Source organism: Callionymus lyra, chromosome 2, assembly GCF_982586985.1.
Source record: "Callionymus lyra chromosome 2, fCalLyr1.hap1.1, whole genome shotgun sequence".
Classification (NCBI taxonomy): domain Eukaryota; kingdom Metazoa; phylum Chordata; class Actinopteri; order Syngnathiformes; family Callionymidae; genus Callionymus; species Callionymus lyra.
The window spans coordinates 23147191-23163670 of record NC_141819.1 but is presented as its reverse complement, the minus strand read 5'-3'; the positions used below and the strand labels follow the sequence as shown (position 1 = coordinate 23163670).

At 40.4% G+C, this 16480-nt stretch overlaps 3 protein-coding genes across 6 annotated transcripts; all 3 read left to right on the top strand.

Moving 5' to 3' along the window:
* Positions 1-107: 107 nt before the first annotated feature.
* Positions 108-3346, top strand: LOC148086016 (5-hydroxytryptamine receptor 3A-like). The gene is made up of 9 exons (XM_087782970.1): positions 108-144; positions 827-987; positions 1966-2010; positions 2087-2196; positions 2268-2437; positions 2550-2707; positions 2846-3056; positions 3130-3258; positions 3339-3346. Exons 1-9 carry the CDS (start codon positions 108-110, stop codon positions 3344-3346), a joined length of 1029 nt encoding a protein of 342 aa, XP_087639096.1.
* A 1132-nt stretch (positions 3347-4478) lies between these two features.
* Positions 4479-11582, top strand: LOC148086015 (5-hydroxytryptamine receptor 3A-like). The gene is made up of 9 exons (XM_087782969.1): positions 4479-4494; positions 8669-8829; positions 9758-9802; positions 9907-10016; positions 10209-10378; positions 10457-10617; positions 10696-10906; positions 10993-11148; positions 11536-11582. The coding sequence occupies exons 1-9, from the start codon at positions 4479-4481 to the stop codon at positions 11580-11582; spliced, it is 1077 nt and encodes a 358-aa protein (XP_087639095.1).
* Positions 11583-12473: 891 nt separating this feature from the next.
* LOC148086014 (uncharacterized) lies at positions 12474-16475 on the top strand. Of its 4 annotated transcripts, none has more exons than XM_087782835.1 (12): positions 12474-12608; positions 12668-12784; positions 12867-12926; positions 13381-13539; positions 13760-13864; positions 13936-14008; positions 14079-14270; positions 14747-14904; positions 15049-15259; positions 15333-15461; positions 15714-15800; positions 15885-16475. In XM_087782835.1, exons 2-11 carry the CDS (start codon positions 12683-12685, stop codon positions 15719-15721), a joined length of 1197 nt encoding a protein of 398 aa, XP_087638961.1. In that variant the 5' UTR covers positions 12474-12608; positions 12668-12682; the 3' UTR covers positions 15722-15800; positions 15885-16475. The 4 variants fall into 4 exon arrangements, with proteins under 4 accessions (XP_087638961.1, XP_087638960.1, XP_087638958.1 ...); XM_087782834.1 differs by having other exon boundaries at positions 15706-15800; XM_087782832.1 differs by having other exon boundaries at positions 15333-15800.
* The last annotated feature ends 5 nt before the right edge of the window (positions 16476-16480 follow it).

The following is a 16480-nucleotide window of genomic DNA, read 5'->3' as shown; positions in this document are numbered from 1 at the left end:
GAGGTTGAGCTCAACAGAAACATCACTTGGTCCGTCCCTCTTCTTTCTCAAGTATCTCCAAAAGGCAGGAGTCACTCGTTCATTTCTCCTCCATCGCTGCTCTCATGATGATCGCCAGACTGCTTCTTCTGCTGTTATTCACAGGTGAGTCCACAACAGGTGATTTTATATGTAAAAATACACTTTTTTTTAAATCAATGTTAGGTGTTGTTTTTACTGCATGGTTTTCCTTTAGTGTCTAAACTCAGTAAAGTCACCTTGTGAAGTCAAAGTATAATTAAGAACAGCAGTAGTTTGGATCAGTTTAGTTCAGTTCAGTTTATTTAAAAGGACAATGTGCAGTTACATTAAAAAGATGGCTGCACCAGATGTAGCACAAAGCTACTTTCCATCTGTAGTCCTCAACAAAGATGCAGATTACATAATACATCACATACAAATAAAGCAGAAACACAATAATATACAAAAACAGCCCGTAGGAAGCGATAAAAATCTGCTTTTTTCCTTAGATTGTCAGGGAGCACGTCCATTCTTTGATGCCTTTGTATGACAAGATCAGTAGTTTGTGTATCTTTTGTTGTTATTTCACAATACTTGTGTATAACATGATTCGTCCATTTGAAAAGTAGAGGATTCAAATAAGTGGTAATTATGGCTCCATGCTGAAATATAATTAATCCTGGCCGCCGCCCATCTGAAAGTTGCTTTCAGCGACCGCAAATACAAGATATTGACGGGCCGCTTTTTTTAATGGCCTGATAATCTGTTTGGAATGCATGGTTGCACTAATTATTCCTTAAAAATGAGTCCAACTGTTTGTGTGCAGTGTGTGGGACTTGTGAGCGTCACTGCAAGTATCAGGAGGTTTTGGATTCCCTGAACCTGACCATGAAGAATGAGCTGTACCAGATGACCCGTCCGGTCAATGACTACAAGGAGCCGACCAAAGTCCACGTGGGACTTGTTTTGTATGCAATCCTCGACGTGGTGAGACCTCAAACACACAGCTCTCGTGTTTGTCATTTCTGTTCGATAGATTAGTTTATATTAGATTTTTAGACTTAGATAGTGTTATCTTGTACTTTCTTTTTATTAAAACTTTGTTCTGTTCTTCTTTTTTCTTCTTTTTTTTTTATGAATTATCGTCCGTATGGCTGTTTTCTAATGGGAAAAACAATTTCCCCGAAGGAGACCTCCTGAGGGATCAATAAAGTTCTATCTATCTAGTTGAGTTTTAAAAACAGTCAGTGCGATAATGTTACGAATGTCTGGTTGAGTTAATCTGAGTGTCCAGCAGGGGATGTTAATGTGGAGAAGATCGGTCAGGGTGAGGTAGGGCCAAGTTTGTTTTGGGCTTTAAAAGTCACGGTGGGGAGCCTGTGAAGTTGTTGGTCAATGACCAGTCATTTTGTTTGACACCAACTTTTTGGGGGCTCTGTGCATCCAATGCTTCTGGCTCATACCTTCACTGCAATATTTCTCATTAGCGAGGCACTTGTCCTGTTACTATCTTTTGACAGAGAAGATGCCAACCACATACTGTATGTCCAAATGTGTATTGATCCTTTACTCATTTTAATAGGTTCCAGAAAAGTGGATGAATTGAGATACAACACTAAAGCAAGAATACATGTCAATCGATCCAAAAGTTTTCATTGAGAGTGAACTTTGTGGTGAAGCTCAAACCAGCGTTGATGCCGGGAAACAGACTTGATGGCCACGAAAGAGACAGGGATTGGAATACGGTCAAGAAGTCAAGAAGTAAATGTGCATGGGTGAGGAATCTGCTATGGTAGTCAGAACATTCAAACTCACAGAAAAATGATTGAGTGGAAAAGACAGAAGACGAGGTCGGTTGAAGGGGATCAAGGGCATGGCAGGACGAGGAGCAAAGCAGCCCTTAATTGACTGTGACATTGAATTGATCATTATTCATTTGTAATTATTGCATTTCTTTGTCTTTAGATTGAGAAAGAACAGAAGTTCATCCCTTATGTCTGGATGGACATGGTAAGCACTTGATGATCGACATTAATGACAAGTCTACCCTTGAATCACTCTTTGACCTGAGATCTGGCCTCTACAGAGATGGCGCAATGAATTCATTTCCTGGGATCCGAGCAAATTCTGCGGAATCAATAATATCTCTCTTCCTGCCGACTTTATGTGGAAACCAGATCTCACTATTGAGGAAATGTAAGGCTGTGCGTCACTCAAGCAAAAAACAAAAACAATCAATAGCTCATTATGTCATTCTTGTGTTCCAGGACAGAGATGGATAAATCTCAGCCCAGTCTTTATCTGACCATTGACAACCATGGAGACGTAGAGGTCCACAACGACCAGGTCCTGGTCAGCACCTGCAGGATGCACATTTTCAAATTCCCGTTTGACATCCAAAGCTGCAATCTTTCATTCAAGTCAGTCATCCACACTAGTATGTTCTTCGCTTCACACGGTCCAAAAACATTTACGATTCTTTTCAGCTACACTTGACCCATTTTTGTAGGATGTCCTGATCGTTAATCCGGTAACTCTGTCCTCACCAGACAGAGACATTCGCCTGTTTGCAACCGACAACTCTTCAGAAGCCACCGATTGGTCTCGAGATATAATGCGGACACAGTATGAATGGTTGTTCCTCAGCTTAAAGGTGACGATTAAAAACGACAGCGACGCAGAAGGCCAAGACGTCATCATTTACACGGTACGTAGGAATTCCATTCCCATTCTGGAAACTGGAAATAACTGTGACCTTCGAGGCAGAGAATATTATAATTGTTGGTCAAAGCTGTAATTATTGATAGAATCGGCACTGATTCACGATGTCTTCACTATTTTACAGATAAACATGAAACGGAGGTCCATCCTCTACATTGTTAACTTCCTGATGCCCGTCTTCTTCTTCCTGTGCCTGGACATGTTCTCCTTCATGATCTCCGAATGCAGTGGTGAGAAGCTGTCCTTTAAGGTCACAGTGATGCTCGCTGTCACGGTGCTGCAGCTGATCCTCAACGATATCCTGCCCGCCTCATCAAACAGGATTCCTCTTATAGGTGCAGCGTTGACCTCGACTCTTTATCTCAGATTGGTTGTTTGGTGATGTTGCCTGCTCTGCCTCCTCCTCAGCCGTGTACTGCATGGGCATCTTTGGCTTCATGATGATAAGTCTCCTGGAGACCATTCTAGTCATGTACCTGATGCAGAAAGACATTGTGTCGGACCAGAGATTGACTGAGAATGAAGTCAGTATACGAGGTAATCCCAGTTTCTCTTTATTTACAGTCATGAAAAAATGATAATAGGACCTTGTTTTCTTCAATTTATTGTTGATTTAGACAACTGAAGGTACATTTGTTTGTTAAAATATAATGATAAGAAGGAAAATAGTTAATAATATTTAAATTCAAGAACTAAATTCTAGACATTTCCCATGTTTTCTTGACGATAACGCTTGTTGATTGTACTGACAAAAAAGTTTTCTTTTGTTAGTCTGTTAGTCACATGATTGGTCAATAGTTATTACATTAAAATATTTGAGTTATATTTGAGTGATGAAGGAGATAATTTTGAGGCATCTTGTTCTTTTGTTTGAACAATCCAACACGCTGAAACATGGACTCAAGGAGGATGTATTTATGATGCATCTGGTGAAGAAATAGCACCTGAACCATTGCATTACTCCATAAAGGTGAGAGGTCATGTGACCCTTAAAGAAATAATAGTAAGGTCAGCAGATTGTACTTACACACATTCTCGCCTTCACATTCAACAGGATGAAAGCAGCGCCCTGGGAAAAATATCCAAGGAGTTGAAGGGAATAGAGCGAACACTGACTCTGCTGCTCAACAATGGGAGGGACACAGAGAAACGTGGCTACTGGACACGACTTGCATTCAGAGTTAATAAATGGTTTGTTATTTTCTACATCACGCTGGCTAGCTTGTTTTTAATCATTCTCTTCACCAAATGGATCATGGATTAGAAACAATTCTGAGATGTGCAATCGTCTATACGACTATTATCCTCAGGAACTTGATTCAATCATCATGTTGCCATGAAATTAGATTTTCAACCCCTAATTCTGTTTTCTTCGCTTGTAATCACGTGAATCCAGGACATGAAAGGAAGTACATAAGACAGCTTTTTACTGTTTGGTGTCCTTTATTTGTTCATCATATTGTGTTGATTTGATATCTGGCTATAAGAGAAACATGCATGTTAAATAAACCAAGAATCAACTGACATTATTATAGAACTTTTGGTGTTTGTGTTTATCTGACTCTACTTCAGTGTTTAACATAGACAAAGGCCAGCTGAACCCACCCTGATATTGTATCTACATTTTCAACATTCATGGCTAAATACCCAGTGTGACTCTATGAAAAAAATAAATGGCTTACCAAATCTCAAGGTGGACTTTATGACCAGAAACGCTCACTTGTCTTCCATGGTTGCCAGATACTTGATGCAACAACATGACCAACTGTCCTGGTAAGTTCTCATGCATCTGTCTACTGAGATTTGATGAGTAATGTCTTCATCAGCTAAGGTCAGTCAAACAAGACGGTCAGATTAAAATAAAATAAAACTGTGCAACTAACTTTGGAAACTAACTTTTTCTTCACTATTCACATTTCACCCGTTGAACGAAAGATAAAATATAAATACCATGGCTAACGACACGAAAATGAAGCGACTGGCATTGTCAGCTTTTTGTCTTCTTGTTGTGGAAGAAAGAAGTCACAGAAAACACGTCTGGATCTCAGAACGGCAGCTCGGAGGGCTTTTCCGTATGTGTCGAGCAAGATATAGGGAAATAATTGTGATCATCTAGAATGATCATTAAAGTCATGTCAACAATATTGACCTTCTGTGTCATTATTACCACAAAATGACCATGAATCAGACACGGTGATAAAGTACAAATGTTGAGATGACGGTGACTCACATGTGAATAGGACAACGATTCAATTCATTAACGTAAATGAATGAGTTCATGGAGCAGGAGGTGATGAGATGTGTTCAATGTTATGATAATGTTCGCTGGATGCATGTGAAAGGACCAGATTACCATGTCTACACTGTGCCCTATGAGCTGCTTCATTCACACGATAATATTGGTGTGAAGTTTTCAAAACATTTTTTTTTACAATAGTCACTTCCTTTTCGTTATCCTGCACTGATTCGCTAGCTAAACCTAGCACTTGACCATTGAGCAAGACTCCAGACTCCCGAAAGAAGGTGTGGCGCCGACCACACAGGACTGCCAGACGGCGCCAGACGCCCGATAACGTGCGGTGTGTTTCTTGGATTAAAGTGAAACATCTTCCCAAACTCGCTTCGCTTCGTAACCTTCAGAGTTATTTGTAACAACACCAATCTTGATATTTGGGTGTGTTTCTGGATAAAGAATATCATAGTTTTTTGTACTAATTTCATAAACATTTCTGCTTCCAGAACTTTTTTTTTTTCACATCACTCCCCACAAAGATGTTTAACTTAGGAAGAAAATGGCACTGGTTTCCCTTTAATGTCTGCTAAGTGGTTTTTGAACTCTCCTTCCTTCCTCCCTGGAGTCTTAAACCACCACGTTCACTTGTCTGGTGGTGTTGAGTTTATAAGGTCGTCCTTTTAGACTCTATGGACACAGTTTACTCTGAAGCTACAACTGACAAGACACTCGTGCTTTGCTGGGATCCTTGAAAAAGGGTAGATTTTTGATGATGTCACTTGCTGGGATTTTCATTTTGCTTTCACTGACTGGTAAGTCTCCCGTAAACAGGTCATGTGAAAAATATAGTATGGATTAAACTAGTTATTGTACAGTTTTAGGTAGTTTTTATAGCATGAAAATTATATTTACAAGATTTTAATCTTAAAAATTAGACAACCTTCTTTATCATCCAAAAACTGATGCCTTTGACAATATTCATCCGATTTAAAACAGTGATGAGTGAAAAAAGTAATTAATCTGAATTGAGCTGATACTAGAGTCAAGGTCAAGATATCAATAATAAATCATTATTATTTATTGCACATATTTGATTGGATTTAATTATTTTCCACATTTGAATACATAATTTATAAACTATTAAAGCAGCTCTGGCTAGTTTGGGTACCTTAATATTTTTGTACTCAAATATTTTCATAAAACTTGTGATGACACATCATCTTAAAACTAGTTGAATGACTCATATACCGTGACTTGAGGTGTTTTAAAGGGTGGTGTGAACATGCTACATATTGCGCTGGTTGTGGTGGGGGGGGGGGGGGGGATTATTGTACAAAAACAAAGTTATGTTATATACAAATCCATCATAACATATATTTTAATATCCACAATATGATTCGTTACCTCATCGTTATCCATCCTTCATTCATCAAAGGAAGTCTGGAAACAGAAAATTACTTAAAAAACTACTTCACTTCAAGAATTTAGAGCTAAACTAAGTGTAGTTCACTGCTAATGGATCTTTGGCGATCAAACCTCTATTAGTTTTATTCCTTAATGCATCTTTTCTGTCTGCCCACATCTTCCACTTTTAAAATGTGGTCAAAGTCAAAGGAGCCTTAATTGAACGGAATATCCTAAGTGTTCAATAGGAAGTTGACTGGAAAAGGATCCTGATGGAACAATGACTATAAAACACGATGACGACAAAGGAGCTGAGAAGAAAGATCAGGGAGGGAAAGAAGAGGTACAGGAGGAAGATGGAAGAGAGTCTGGCCAATAACAACACCAGAGATGTCTCGAGAGGTTTGAAATCCATATCCGGACATCAGACCAGGCTCTCTGTAGCGGCGGGGGATCAGAATTGGGCTGACAACTTAAGTGGTTATTTTTCAAGGTTTGAGGTGTCGGCTCCCCCCGTCTTCTACACCATTCACACCTCTTCATTTACCTTCTCCTCCCCCCCGAGCTTGTATTGTTTCAGCCCCCCCGCTGACTCCACAGGGGACAATGCCCCCCCACCCCAGCCTGTCCCTCACACCTCTCCAGGTGAGAAATCAGCTCAGGAGAACCAGGACAACAAAGGCCCCTGGACCAGACGGCATCGGTGGCAAAGTACTCAGGACGTGCTCGGACCAGTTAAGTTAAATTGTTGGACTTCTGTTCAACATGAGCTTGACCCTGGGAAGAGTTCCACTACTGTGGAAGACGTCCTGTGTGGTACCGGTGCTGAAGACTCAGCACCCTAAGGATCCCAGCTCCTATCCCACCTTATGAAGGCTCTGGAGCGGCTGGTCCTTAGTTACCCGAGTCCTCTGGTGCGCTCCTCCATGGATCCGTTGCAGTTTGCCTACCAACCTGACATCGGCGTGGAGGACGCCATCATCTTCCTTCTCCACCGAGCACTTTCTCACCTGGAGTCGCCTGGAAGCACTGTGAGGATCCTTTTCCCCGATCTAAGCAGTGCTTTCAATACCATCTGGTCGAACATCCTGAGGGACAAGCTGGAGCTGTCTGGAGCGGACACTCACCTCACGTGAGGACCCGGGATGGTGTTTCGAAGACTGTACTGTGCAGTGTAGGGGTCCCCCAGGGAACGGTGTTGGCACCGTTCCTCTTTTCACTGTACACTGCAGACTTCCAACACCTGTCTCCCACCAGTCACCTGCAAAAGTTCTCGGATGACTCCGCCATCTTCGGCCTCATTAAGGACAGGGATGATGGGTCGTACCGGGGACTTGTCCAGGACTTTGCTGACTGGTGCCTGGAAAACCACCTCCAGATCAACTCCAACAAAACTAAGGAGTTGATTGTGGATTTCCGGCGGTGTCCCTCCATCTCCCCCTCACCACTGAACATCCAGGGACAGGACATTGAGATTGTCACGTCTTACAAGTTCCTGGGTGTTCACCTCAACAACCGCCTGGACTGGGTGGATAACACTGCTGCTCTTTTTAAAAAAGGGCGGAGTAGACTCTACCTGCTCCGGAGGCTGAGGTCGTTTGGTGTCCGGGGGCCACTCCTGAAGTCATTCTATGACTCAGTAGTGGCCTCTGCCATCTTCAACGGTGTGGTCTGCTGGGGGAGCAGCATGACAGCAAAGGATAGGGCTAAACTGGACAGCCTTATTAAGAAGGCCGGTTACGTCCTAGGGCGCCCCCTGGATCCTGTGGAGGAAGTGACTGGGAGGAGGATACGGAGCAAGCTGGGCTCCATGAGGAGGAACTTGTCTCACCCTCTCAAGCACACACTGAGGGCATTGAGGAGCTCCATCAGTGATAGGATGCTCCATCCCCGGTGTGTGAGGGAGAGGTACCGCAGGTCCTTCCTCCCTACTGCCATCAGACTCCACAACAAGAACACAGCCAGATAATTATCTAACTGCACCTTTCTTGTTATTTTTGTAAATATGATTGTGTATATATAATATAGTGCAGATTTATTTTCTATTCTATTTAGATTTTTTCTTTTCTTTTTAATATTTTATTTCTGGGTGTTTTATTTTTTTCTGGTATATTGCTCTTGCTGTTGTTAAAACGAATTTCCCCTCGCGGGACAATAAAAGAGATTCTGATTCTGATTCTGATGATGACATCAAGTTAGAGCCAAGTTGGTTAAAAAAAAAATTTGCACTTCATCAGAACAAACAATGACACCATTCTATCAGTGAAGCCTTGACTTGAACACTATTCTTTTGTGTGTTTCTCGATCTAGTGTCTGGCTCCACTGAGGAAACCTGCACTTATCAGGATGTTTTTAACCATCTGAATCTGACCAAAAGCAACGACCGTTTAACCATGTCCCGACCAGTGAAAGACTACAAAACGCCTACAAAGGTCAATCTGGACGTTTTAATTTATGCCATTCTTGATTTGGTGAGTCCAATTGCCACACCTTTTAAAAAACTTAATTGAGTTTCAAACCATTGCATGACACCTTTCTTCCAGCTTGGCTGACTCTATAAAAGACACTAAAGATATTTTTAAGATAACATCCCTGATGGGGAATAATTTGAAAAGTCCTGTGAAGAACTGTTTCTGACACCGCCCTTCAAAAATAGAAGCCACCATGACTCTTAGTGGTAAATACCAATATCACAGATCCAGTTCTGGGCTTTAACAGGTTCCACTAGCTGTACCCCTTGATGACGATCAATTATCGACTTACCCTTCCAGAACCCATCTGTTTCTGTCATAAGCCCTCACTGCACAGACCCTCTATCAGGTTCCTGCCCACCTGCCCTGACCTCATCTTCTGTCCCTGACAATGAACCTCCTTCCTGTGTGTTAATACACCCTTGTTGGTTATTCATCTCCATCAGCTTCGCTTCATTGTCCCCTTGGACTTCTAGCTCCATGATTCAGTTTACTCACGTTAGCAAAAGGACTTACTTCCTGAACTCCCCACTCAGCCTCATATTATTATGTTTTGAAAGATTCTTTGACCTTTCTTCGTGGTCATAAAATAACAACACTTCTGGAGACGTTACAAAGGCTTTAGCCAAGTCCCTAACTCTCATCTACTCTGCTGATGATCTTGTGATTTTTACTTGCTCTTCTGAAGGGTTGACTAAGTGACCTGACATACTTAAATTTGTTGTCCATTTGTGGTGCAGTTGTGTGTTTACTTGCACACAATGAATATTTCAGTGTTACAATCTTAGGTCCATAATGAGTGTTAATGTATGACCATGAATAATGGACAGAAGCTTTCAAGCTCAGTGGGAAAATGGTGAACTCCAAGGTGATTTTGGTATATGTATTCAAGCGACTTCTGTCCATTAATGTAAACCTGTGTTTACAGAGAGAGATTGACCAGTCGTTCATTTCATATGTTTGGATGTTCACGGTGAGTTTGGATCTCAGATAGTTGCATGTTCTGAATGCCAGAGACAGTGTGTGATGCTACACTTTATTATTTTTTATACTTAATCGCATATTCTTTCTTTGTAGAGCTGGAAAAATGAATTCCTTTTCTGGAACGAGACAGAGTTTTGTGGCATTGAAAGTGTCACTATCCCCAACGACATTTTGTGGAAACCAGATATCACCATTGATGAAATGTAGGTACAAATGTTTGTGCCAAAAAAAAAAACACAACTCGTCTGGTTTATTTGTTTTGAGTTTTAGATTTTATTTAGGTTCCACAGAAGACATTTGCTCAACTTGTAGTCTATATTTAAGGATATAATATATATGTAAGTGTATACATTTGAATTAAATACGTTTATCTTTGTTTCTAAATATCTCCACAGGATAGAGAAAGACAAGGCTCCTCCAAGTCCTCTTCTCACGATCTATAGCGATGGCCACGTACAGGAGCGGAACCACCAGGTTCTGACCAGCACCTGCAGGATGCATATTTATAAATTCCCGTTCGATGTCCAGAGCTGTGAACTCACGTTCAGGTCTATTTACCATGCCAGTGAGCAACTCCCAAAATGTGTTTGGTGCAGGATTTACCGTCACTAAACATTGAAGGTCATTGGGTTTTTTTTTTCAGGTGAGGAAGTTGAACTTCACCATGTTCTGAGTTCTCAGTTGGCCACGAACTTTACACGGGACATGATGCGCAACCAATATGAGTGGCTGTTTATAGACATGACTATTGTCAATAAAACAGAAACTACAATTATTAATAAACAGGACTTAATTGTCTTTACTGTAAGTATTTATAATGATGGATTGTACTGCAATATCTCCTGCATTAATAACTAAAAGAAACATGTGATCGTCCTACAGATCAATATGAGAAGGAGGTCCCTTCTCTACACTGTGAACTTCCTGCTGCCAGTTCTCTTCTTCTTGTGCCTGGACTTGTCGTCTTTTTTGATCTCGGACACAGGCGGGGAAAAGTTGGGCTTCAAGATCACTGTGCTTCTTGCCATCACCGTGATGCAACTAATCCTCAACGAAATCCTGCCCTCATCATCCAACAATGTTCCTCTGATAGGTACCCTGTTTCCTGTTAACACAAGAGCTCTTCTAATCCACCATGTTTTCATTCAAAATGATATACTTTTTTAAACTTTTTCTCAGCGCTTTATTGTATTGGGATCTTTTCACTGATGTTGCTCAGTCTCCTGGAGACCATAGTGGTCATGTACCTGATCCAGAAAGATTCTGACCCATTAAAGCAGGTCACTGAAAAAGAACGAGTTGGAAGTCTGAATCAACAGAGCAGCTACCAAGAAGGTATTACTTGCTAGTTTCTGTAGTGATATGTAGTCACAAATAAACAAACGTGGTATATCCGTGTAGGAGCTTTATTAACACACGTCTTTAGCCGTAGCTTCGGACCAAGAACAACACAACATACACGTCACACGTGATGTATCCATGCACCGTGCGCTATAGAAAACATAGTCCCATAACACCACAGTTTCTTACCCTTTTTTATTTTTTAATGATAAAACAAACTTGTTTACAGGAAGAAAATGGTCCAGTTTTGGCACCATGTCCCCTGATCAACCTTCCTCGGATCTATTTAAGGTCAGTCGCACTATGCATGAAAACAAAATATTGGTTGGAAAAAAGAGATGGATTGAGTCACAGAGATTACCTTTCACAGGACTGTGACAGCCACACAGGAGTTCGCCAGGGCTCTGAGCGACTCTCTGGTGAACTGAACCAGTCGATTAAAGCTTTGATTCAAATCATCAACAGCAAGAACGATGATGACAAGCCTGGCTACTGGACGAGAATGGCGGTCACCATCAACAGGGTTTTCTTCATTTTTTATTTAGTAGCGGCATGTGTTTTCTTAATCTTGATGTTCGTACAATGGCAATGAAACTCAGTTGGATTTTATGTTGATCGGATTTAGAAAAATACTGCATGCCTTGAATGACACGTGAAATCTCAGGAAATCAACTTTTGCATGAAAGACCATTTGCATGAAAAACAATATTGTTGTACGGTGAAATTACAGTAAAAGCATTTACTTAAACAAAACCTTGATGTCAACCAGCAGGATATGGTTTCCCCCTTTTTTTTCTCAGGGAACTTAATTTATTCTGAAGGTTTTACATTCATTGGACAACATTTAATTCTAAGTACTGGTACAGCAGACAGTCACAGTTTTGAATCAAATAATCAGCAGAAATCCATCACAGAGATGAAATACTGTGGGTTGAAAACCTGACCCTGTAGTCTTGCCTCAGACAGGATGAGCTAAGAACTGAAATTGTTATTTTACTGAAAGGAAAATAACACACTTACACTGTTGTATTACAGAAAAACAGACATGTGAATATAACGTTAATATAAAGTAAAATAATATAATATAAAGAAGAGTAGGAATGAGGGGAAAACACAAACAAAGTTTGTTTTCTATTTGATCAAATATGATGAAATGTGCATTATATTTCGGAAACATACACAAATATTGGTTTTATCAGTTACACAAAAATATCTAAAACGACTGTAAAGGCCCTGCAGCCTCAAACTATCTACGTACGTAGTGAGACCTTCCCCGCCGGAACTGATGGTGGCGCTGCTGCCTCTCTCAGTCTCGATCAGTGACGTGGATTTTCATTGAGACACTTTTGACAATCCAAACTGTCGTTTGACTGCGTTTCTGGGCTTATTTCGTTTTCCACAATCCAGCGCAACAATTTTGACTTTCAACAAACTTACTCGCTCTTACACAACAGGTGAGTTATTCAACTCCAGGATTAAATCGTGTGAATCACTGACTTCTCATTCATTTTAGCTAAAGATTTCCAAAATGAGCAAAAGTGGGAAAGTGTTGCATCTAAAGGATAAAATAGACGGAAATGAAGTGGACCTGAGTCTGTGCAACCTGACCGAAGTGCCGGTCAAAGAGCTGGTGAGTTTCTGCGCCGCAAATCTTTTAGCTCGTTTTAAACGGATCTGTTCTTTAAATGGAATCATCTTTGGTTTCCCTTCAGGCTCTCTACCCTAAAATCTCAGTGGTCGACCTGTCGTGTAACAACATCACCTCCATTCCTGTAAGTAAAACCATATACAAATATGAAATTAATGCATATGGTAAACATGTTTTTTTTCTCCTGCTCTCAATGTTTTTGTTAAATAAAAAAGTGTATTTGTTACCCTCACACACATTATATATTTAACATTTATTCTGGTATCTGTGCACTGATTTTTTTAATTTTTTTTATTTGGATGTTAAAGTAATATTTGAACTGAGATTCACAAAGTCTTAAAAGTAGACTCAAGTTGCTCGTTGTCCTATTCAAACTTCAAAGAGTAAAGAAGTACCTTTAGACCTGGAGGAACTAATCTATGGCGAATGATCAATTATTTAATCGGGCAAAAGTTGGAGTGTGTGTCAGATGTCAATTAATCCTGATGACTTGCAACGCCACCTTCTTTCTTAATAAACACACAATCGAACAAGTTTAATTTCTTTGAAGTGTCATCTTTATTTATTTACATTTTCAGCCCGAGTTCTGCAACTTGACACACTTGACGAAGGTGGACCTCAGTAAAAATCTACTGACCTGTTTGCCAGATGACCTTGAGCACCTGGTCAACCTCCAACACCTGGACCTGTACAACAACAAGCTGAGCGTGCTGCCCGTCAGCTTCTCTCAGCTGAGGGTGAGTCGGACATTTACTCAAAAGGATTTGAACTTAAAACCCGGTCTATGTGTTGTAGTAGTAGTAGTAGTACTAGGGTCATCACCTGGAATCCAATACACATTTTAAAATGACAAAAACGATGGAACAAATGAAGTGATGACACAGTAGAGATGAGACATTCAATAATTAAAGCTCCTGAGTTTATTTCTTAACCAATGTGTTGACGTTCGTTTGTCAGAGTTTAAAATGGTTGGATCTGAAGGACAACCCTCTGGAGGTGGATCTAGCCAAGGCGGCCGGAGATTGTCTGGACGAGAAACAGTGCAAACTCTGTGCTAACAAGGTGGGTTTGCTGATTCTTCTTTTTTTTTAATGTTTTTTTTTTTCTTTTAAACAAAATGGACTTTTCCTCAGGTTTTGGAACACATGCGAGAAATTCAGGAAGAGGTGGACCATGCGCGAGAGAAACAACTCTTGAGACAGAAAGGTAAACCCGTCATTTCCCTCCTCAACGATGCGAAGTGAAGTCATATTTTCTTAATTCTTCTCTCATGAAGAGCTGGAGAGAAAGAAGGAGGTGAAGCAGAAGGAAAAGGAGGCCAAGCGAAAGGAGGCCCGTAAACGAGAGAAGGCGGAGGAGAAGGAAAAGAGGAGGCAGGAGTACATGGCCCAGATGGCTACACAAGCTGCACAAGAGCAACAACAGAAGAAGACGGAGGAGAAGAAGAAAAAGAACGGACAAGCAACAGGTGAGTTTTTGTGTAGTTGTTCTCCATTTATCAACACAAATACTGTTATGGGTAACTATTTAAAAATATATGGGAGAACCTTCTTTGATCAGATTATATTTTTTGGGCAGAGATTTGTTTTATAAAAAAGTTATTTACCTATGGATATATACTTTATAACTATAACAATAAATTCCTATTTGAAGAATAAACATTAATATATCATTAGACAAAATACACCCTAATTAAATGAACTAATAAAAAAAATGGCAAAGATAAAATAAGATAATAAATGCAGCTATAAAATATAATTAATGTGTGAAACTCAGAACAGAGGAGACCCAAAAGATCCTCTAACACCCATTCAAGTCAGTCATCCACACTAGTACGTTCTTCGCTTCACACGGTCCAAAAACATTTACGATTCTTTTCAGCTACACTTGACCCATTTTTGTAGGATGTCCTGATCGTTAATCCGGTAACTCTGTCCTCACCAGACAGAGACATTCGCCTGTTTGCAACCGACAACTCTTCAGAAGCCACCGATTGGTCTCGAGATATAATGCGAACACAGTATGAATGGTTGTTCCTCAGCTTAAAGGTGACGATTAAAAACGACAGCGACGTAGAAGGCCAAGACGTCATCATTTACACGGTACGTAGGAATTCCATTCCCATTCTGGAAACTGGAAATAACAGTGACCTTCACAAGGCAGAGAATTTTGCAATTGTTGGTCAAATAAAGCTGTAATTATCGATAGAATCGGCACTGATTCACGATGTCTTCACTGTTTTACAGATAAACATGAAACGGAGGTCCATCCTCTACATTGTTAACTTCCTGATGCCCGTCTTCTTCTTCCTGTGCCTGGACATGTTCTCCTTCATGATCTCCGAATGCAGTGGTGAGAAGCTGTCCTTTAAGGTCACAGTGATGCTCGCTGTCACTGTGCTGCAGCTGATCCTCAACGATATCCTGCCCGCCTCATCAAACAGGATTCCTCTTATAGGTGCAGCGTTGACCTCGACTCTTTATCTCAGATTTGTTGTTTGGTGATGTTGCCTGCTCTGCCTCCTCCTCAGCCGTGTACTGCATGGGCATCTTTGGCTTCATGATGATAAGTCTCCTGGAGACCATTCTAGTCATGTACCTGATGCAGAAAGACATTGTGTCGGACCAGAGATTGACTGAGAATGAAGTCAGTATACGAGGTAAGCCCAGTTTCTCTTTATTTACAGTCATGAAAAAATGATAATAGGACCTTGTTTTCTTCAATTTATTGTTGATTTAGACAACTGAAGGTACATTTGTTTGTTAAAATATAATGATAAGAAGGAAAATAGTTAATAATATTTAAATTCAAGAACTAAATTCTAGACATTTCCCATGTTTTCTTGACGATAACGCTTTAGTTCTTACATCGACATTGTACTGACAAAAAAGTTTTCTTTTCAGTCTGTTAGTCACATGAAACATGGACTCAAGGAGGATGTATTTATGATGCATCTGGTGAAGAAATAGCACCTGAACCATTGCATTACTCCATAAAGGTGAGAGGTCATGTGACCCTTAAAGAAATAATAGTAAGGTCAGCAGATTGTACTTACACACATTCTCGCCTTCACATTCAACAGGATGAAAGCAGCGCCCTGGGAAAAATATCCAAGGAGTTGAAGGGAATAGAGCGAACACTGACTCTGCTGCTCAACAATGGGAGGGACACAGAGAAACGTGGCTACTGGACACGACTTGCATTCAGAGTTAATAAATGGTTTGTTATTTTCTACATCACGCTGGCTAGCTTGTTTTTAATCATTCTCTTCACCAAATGGATCATGGATTAGAAACAATTCTGAGATGTGCAATCGTCTATACGACTATTATCCTCAGGAACTTGATTCAATCATCATGTTGCCATGAAATTAGATTTTCAACCCCTAATTCTGTTTTCTTCGCTTGTAATCACGTGAATCCAGGACATGAAAGGAAGTACATAAGACAACTTTTTACTGTTTGGTGTCCTTTATTTGTTCATCATATTGTGTTGATTTGATATCTGGCTATAAGAGAAACATGCATGTTAAATAAACCAAGAATCAACTGACATTATTATAGAACTTTTGGTGTTTGTGTTTATCTGACTCTACTTCAGTGTTTAACATAGACAAAGGCCCGCTGAACCCACCCTGATATTGTATCTACATTTTCAACATTCATGGCTAAATACCCA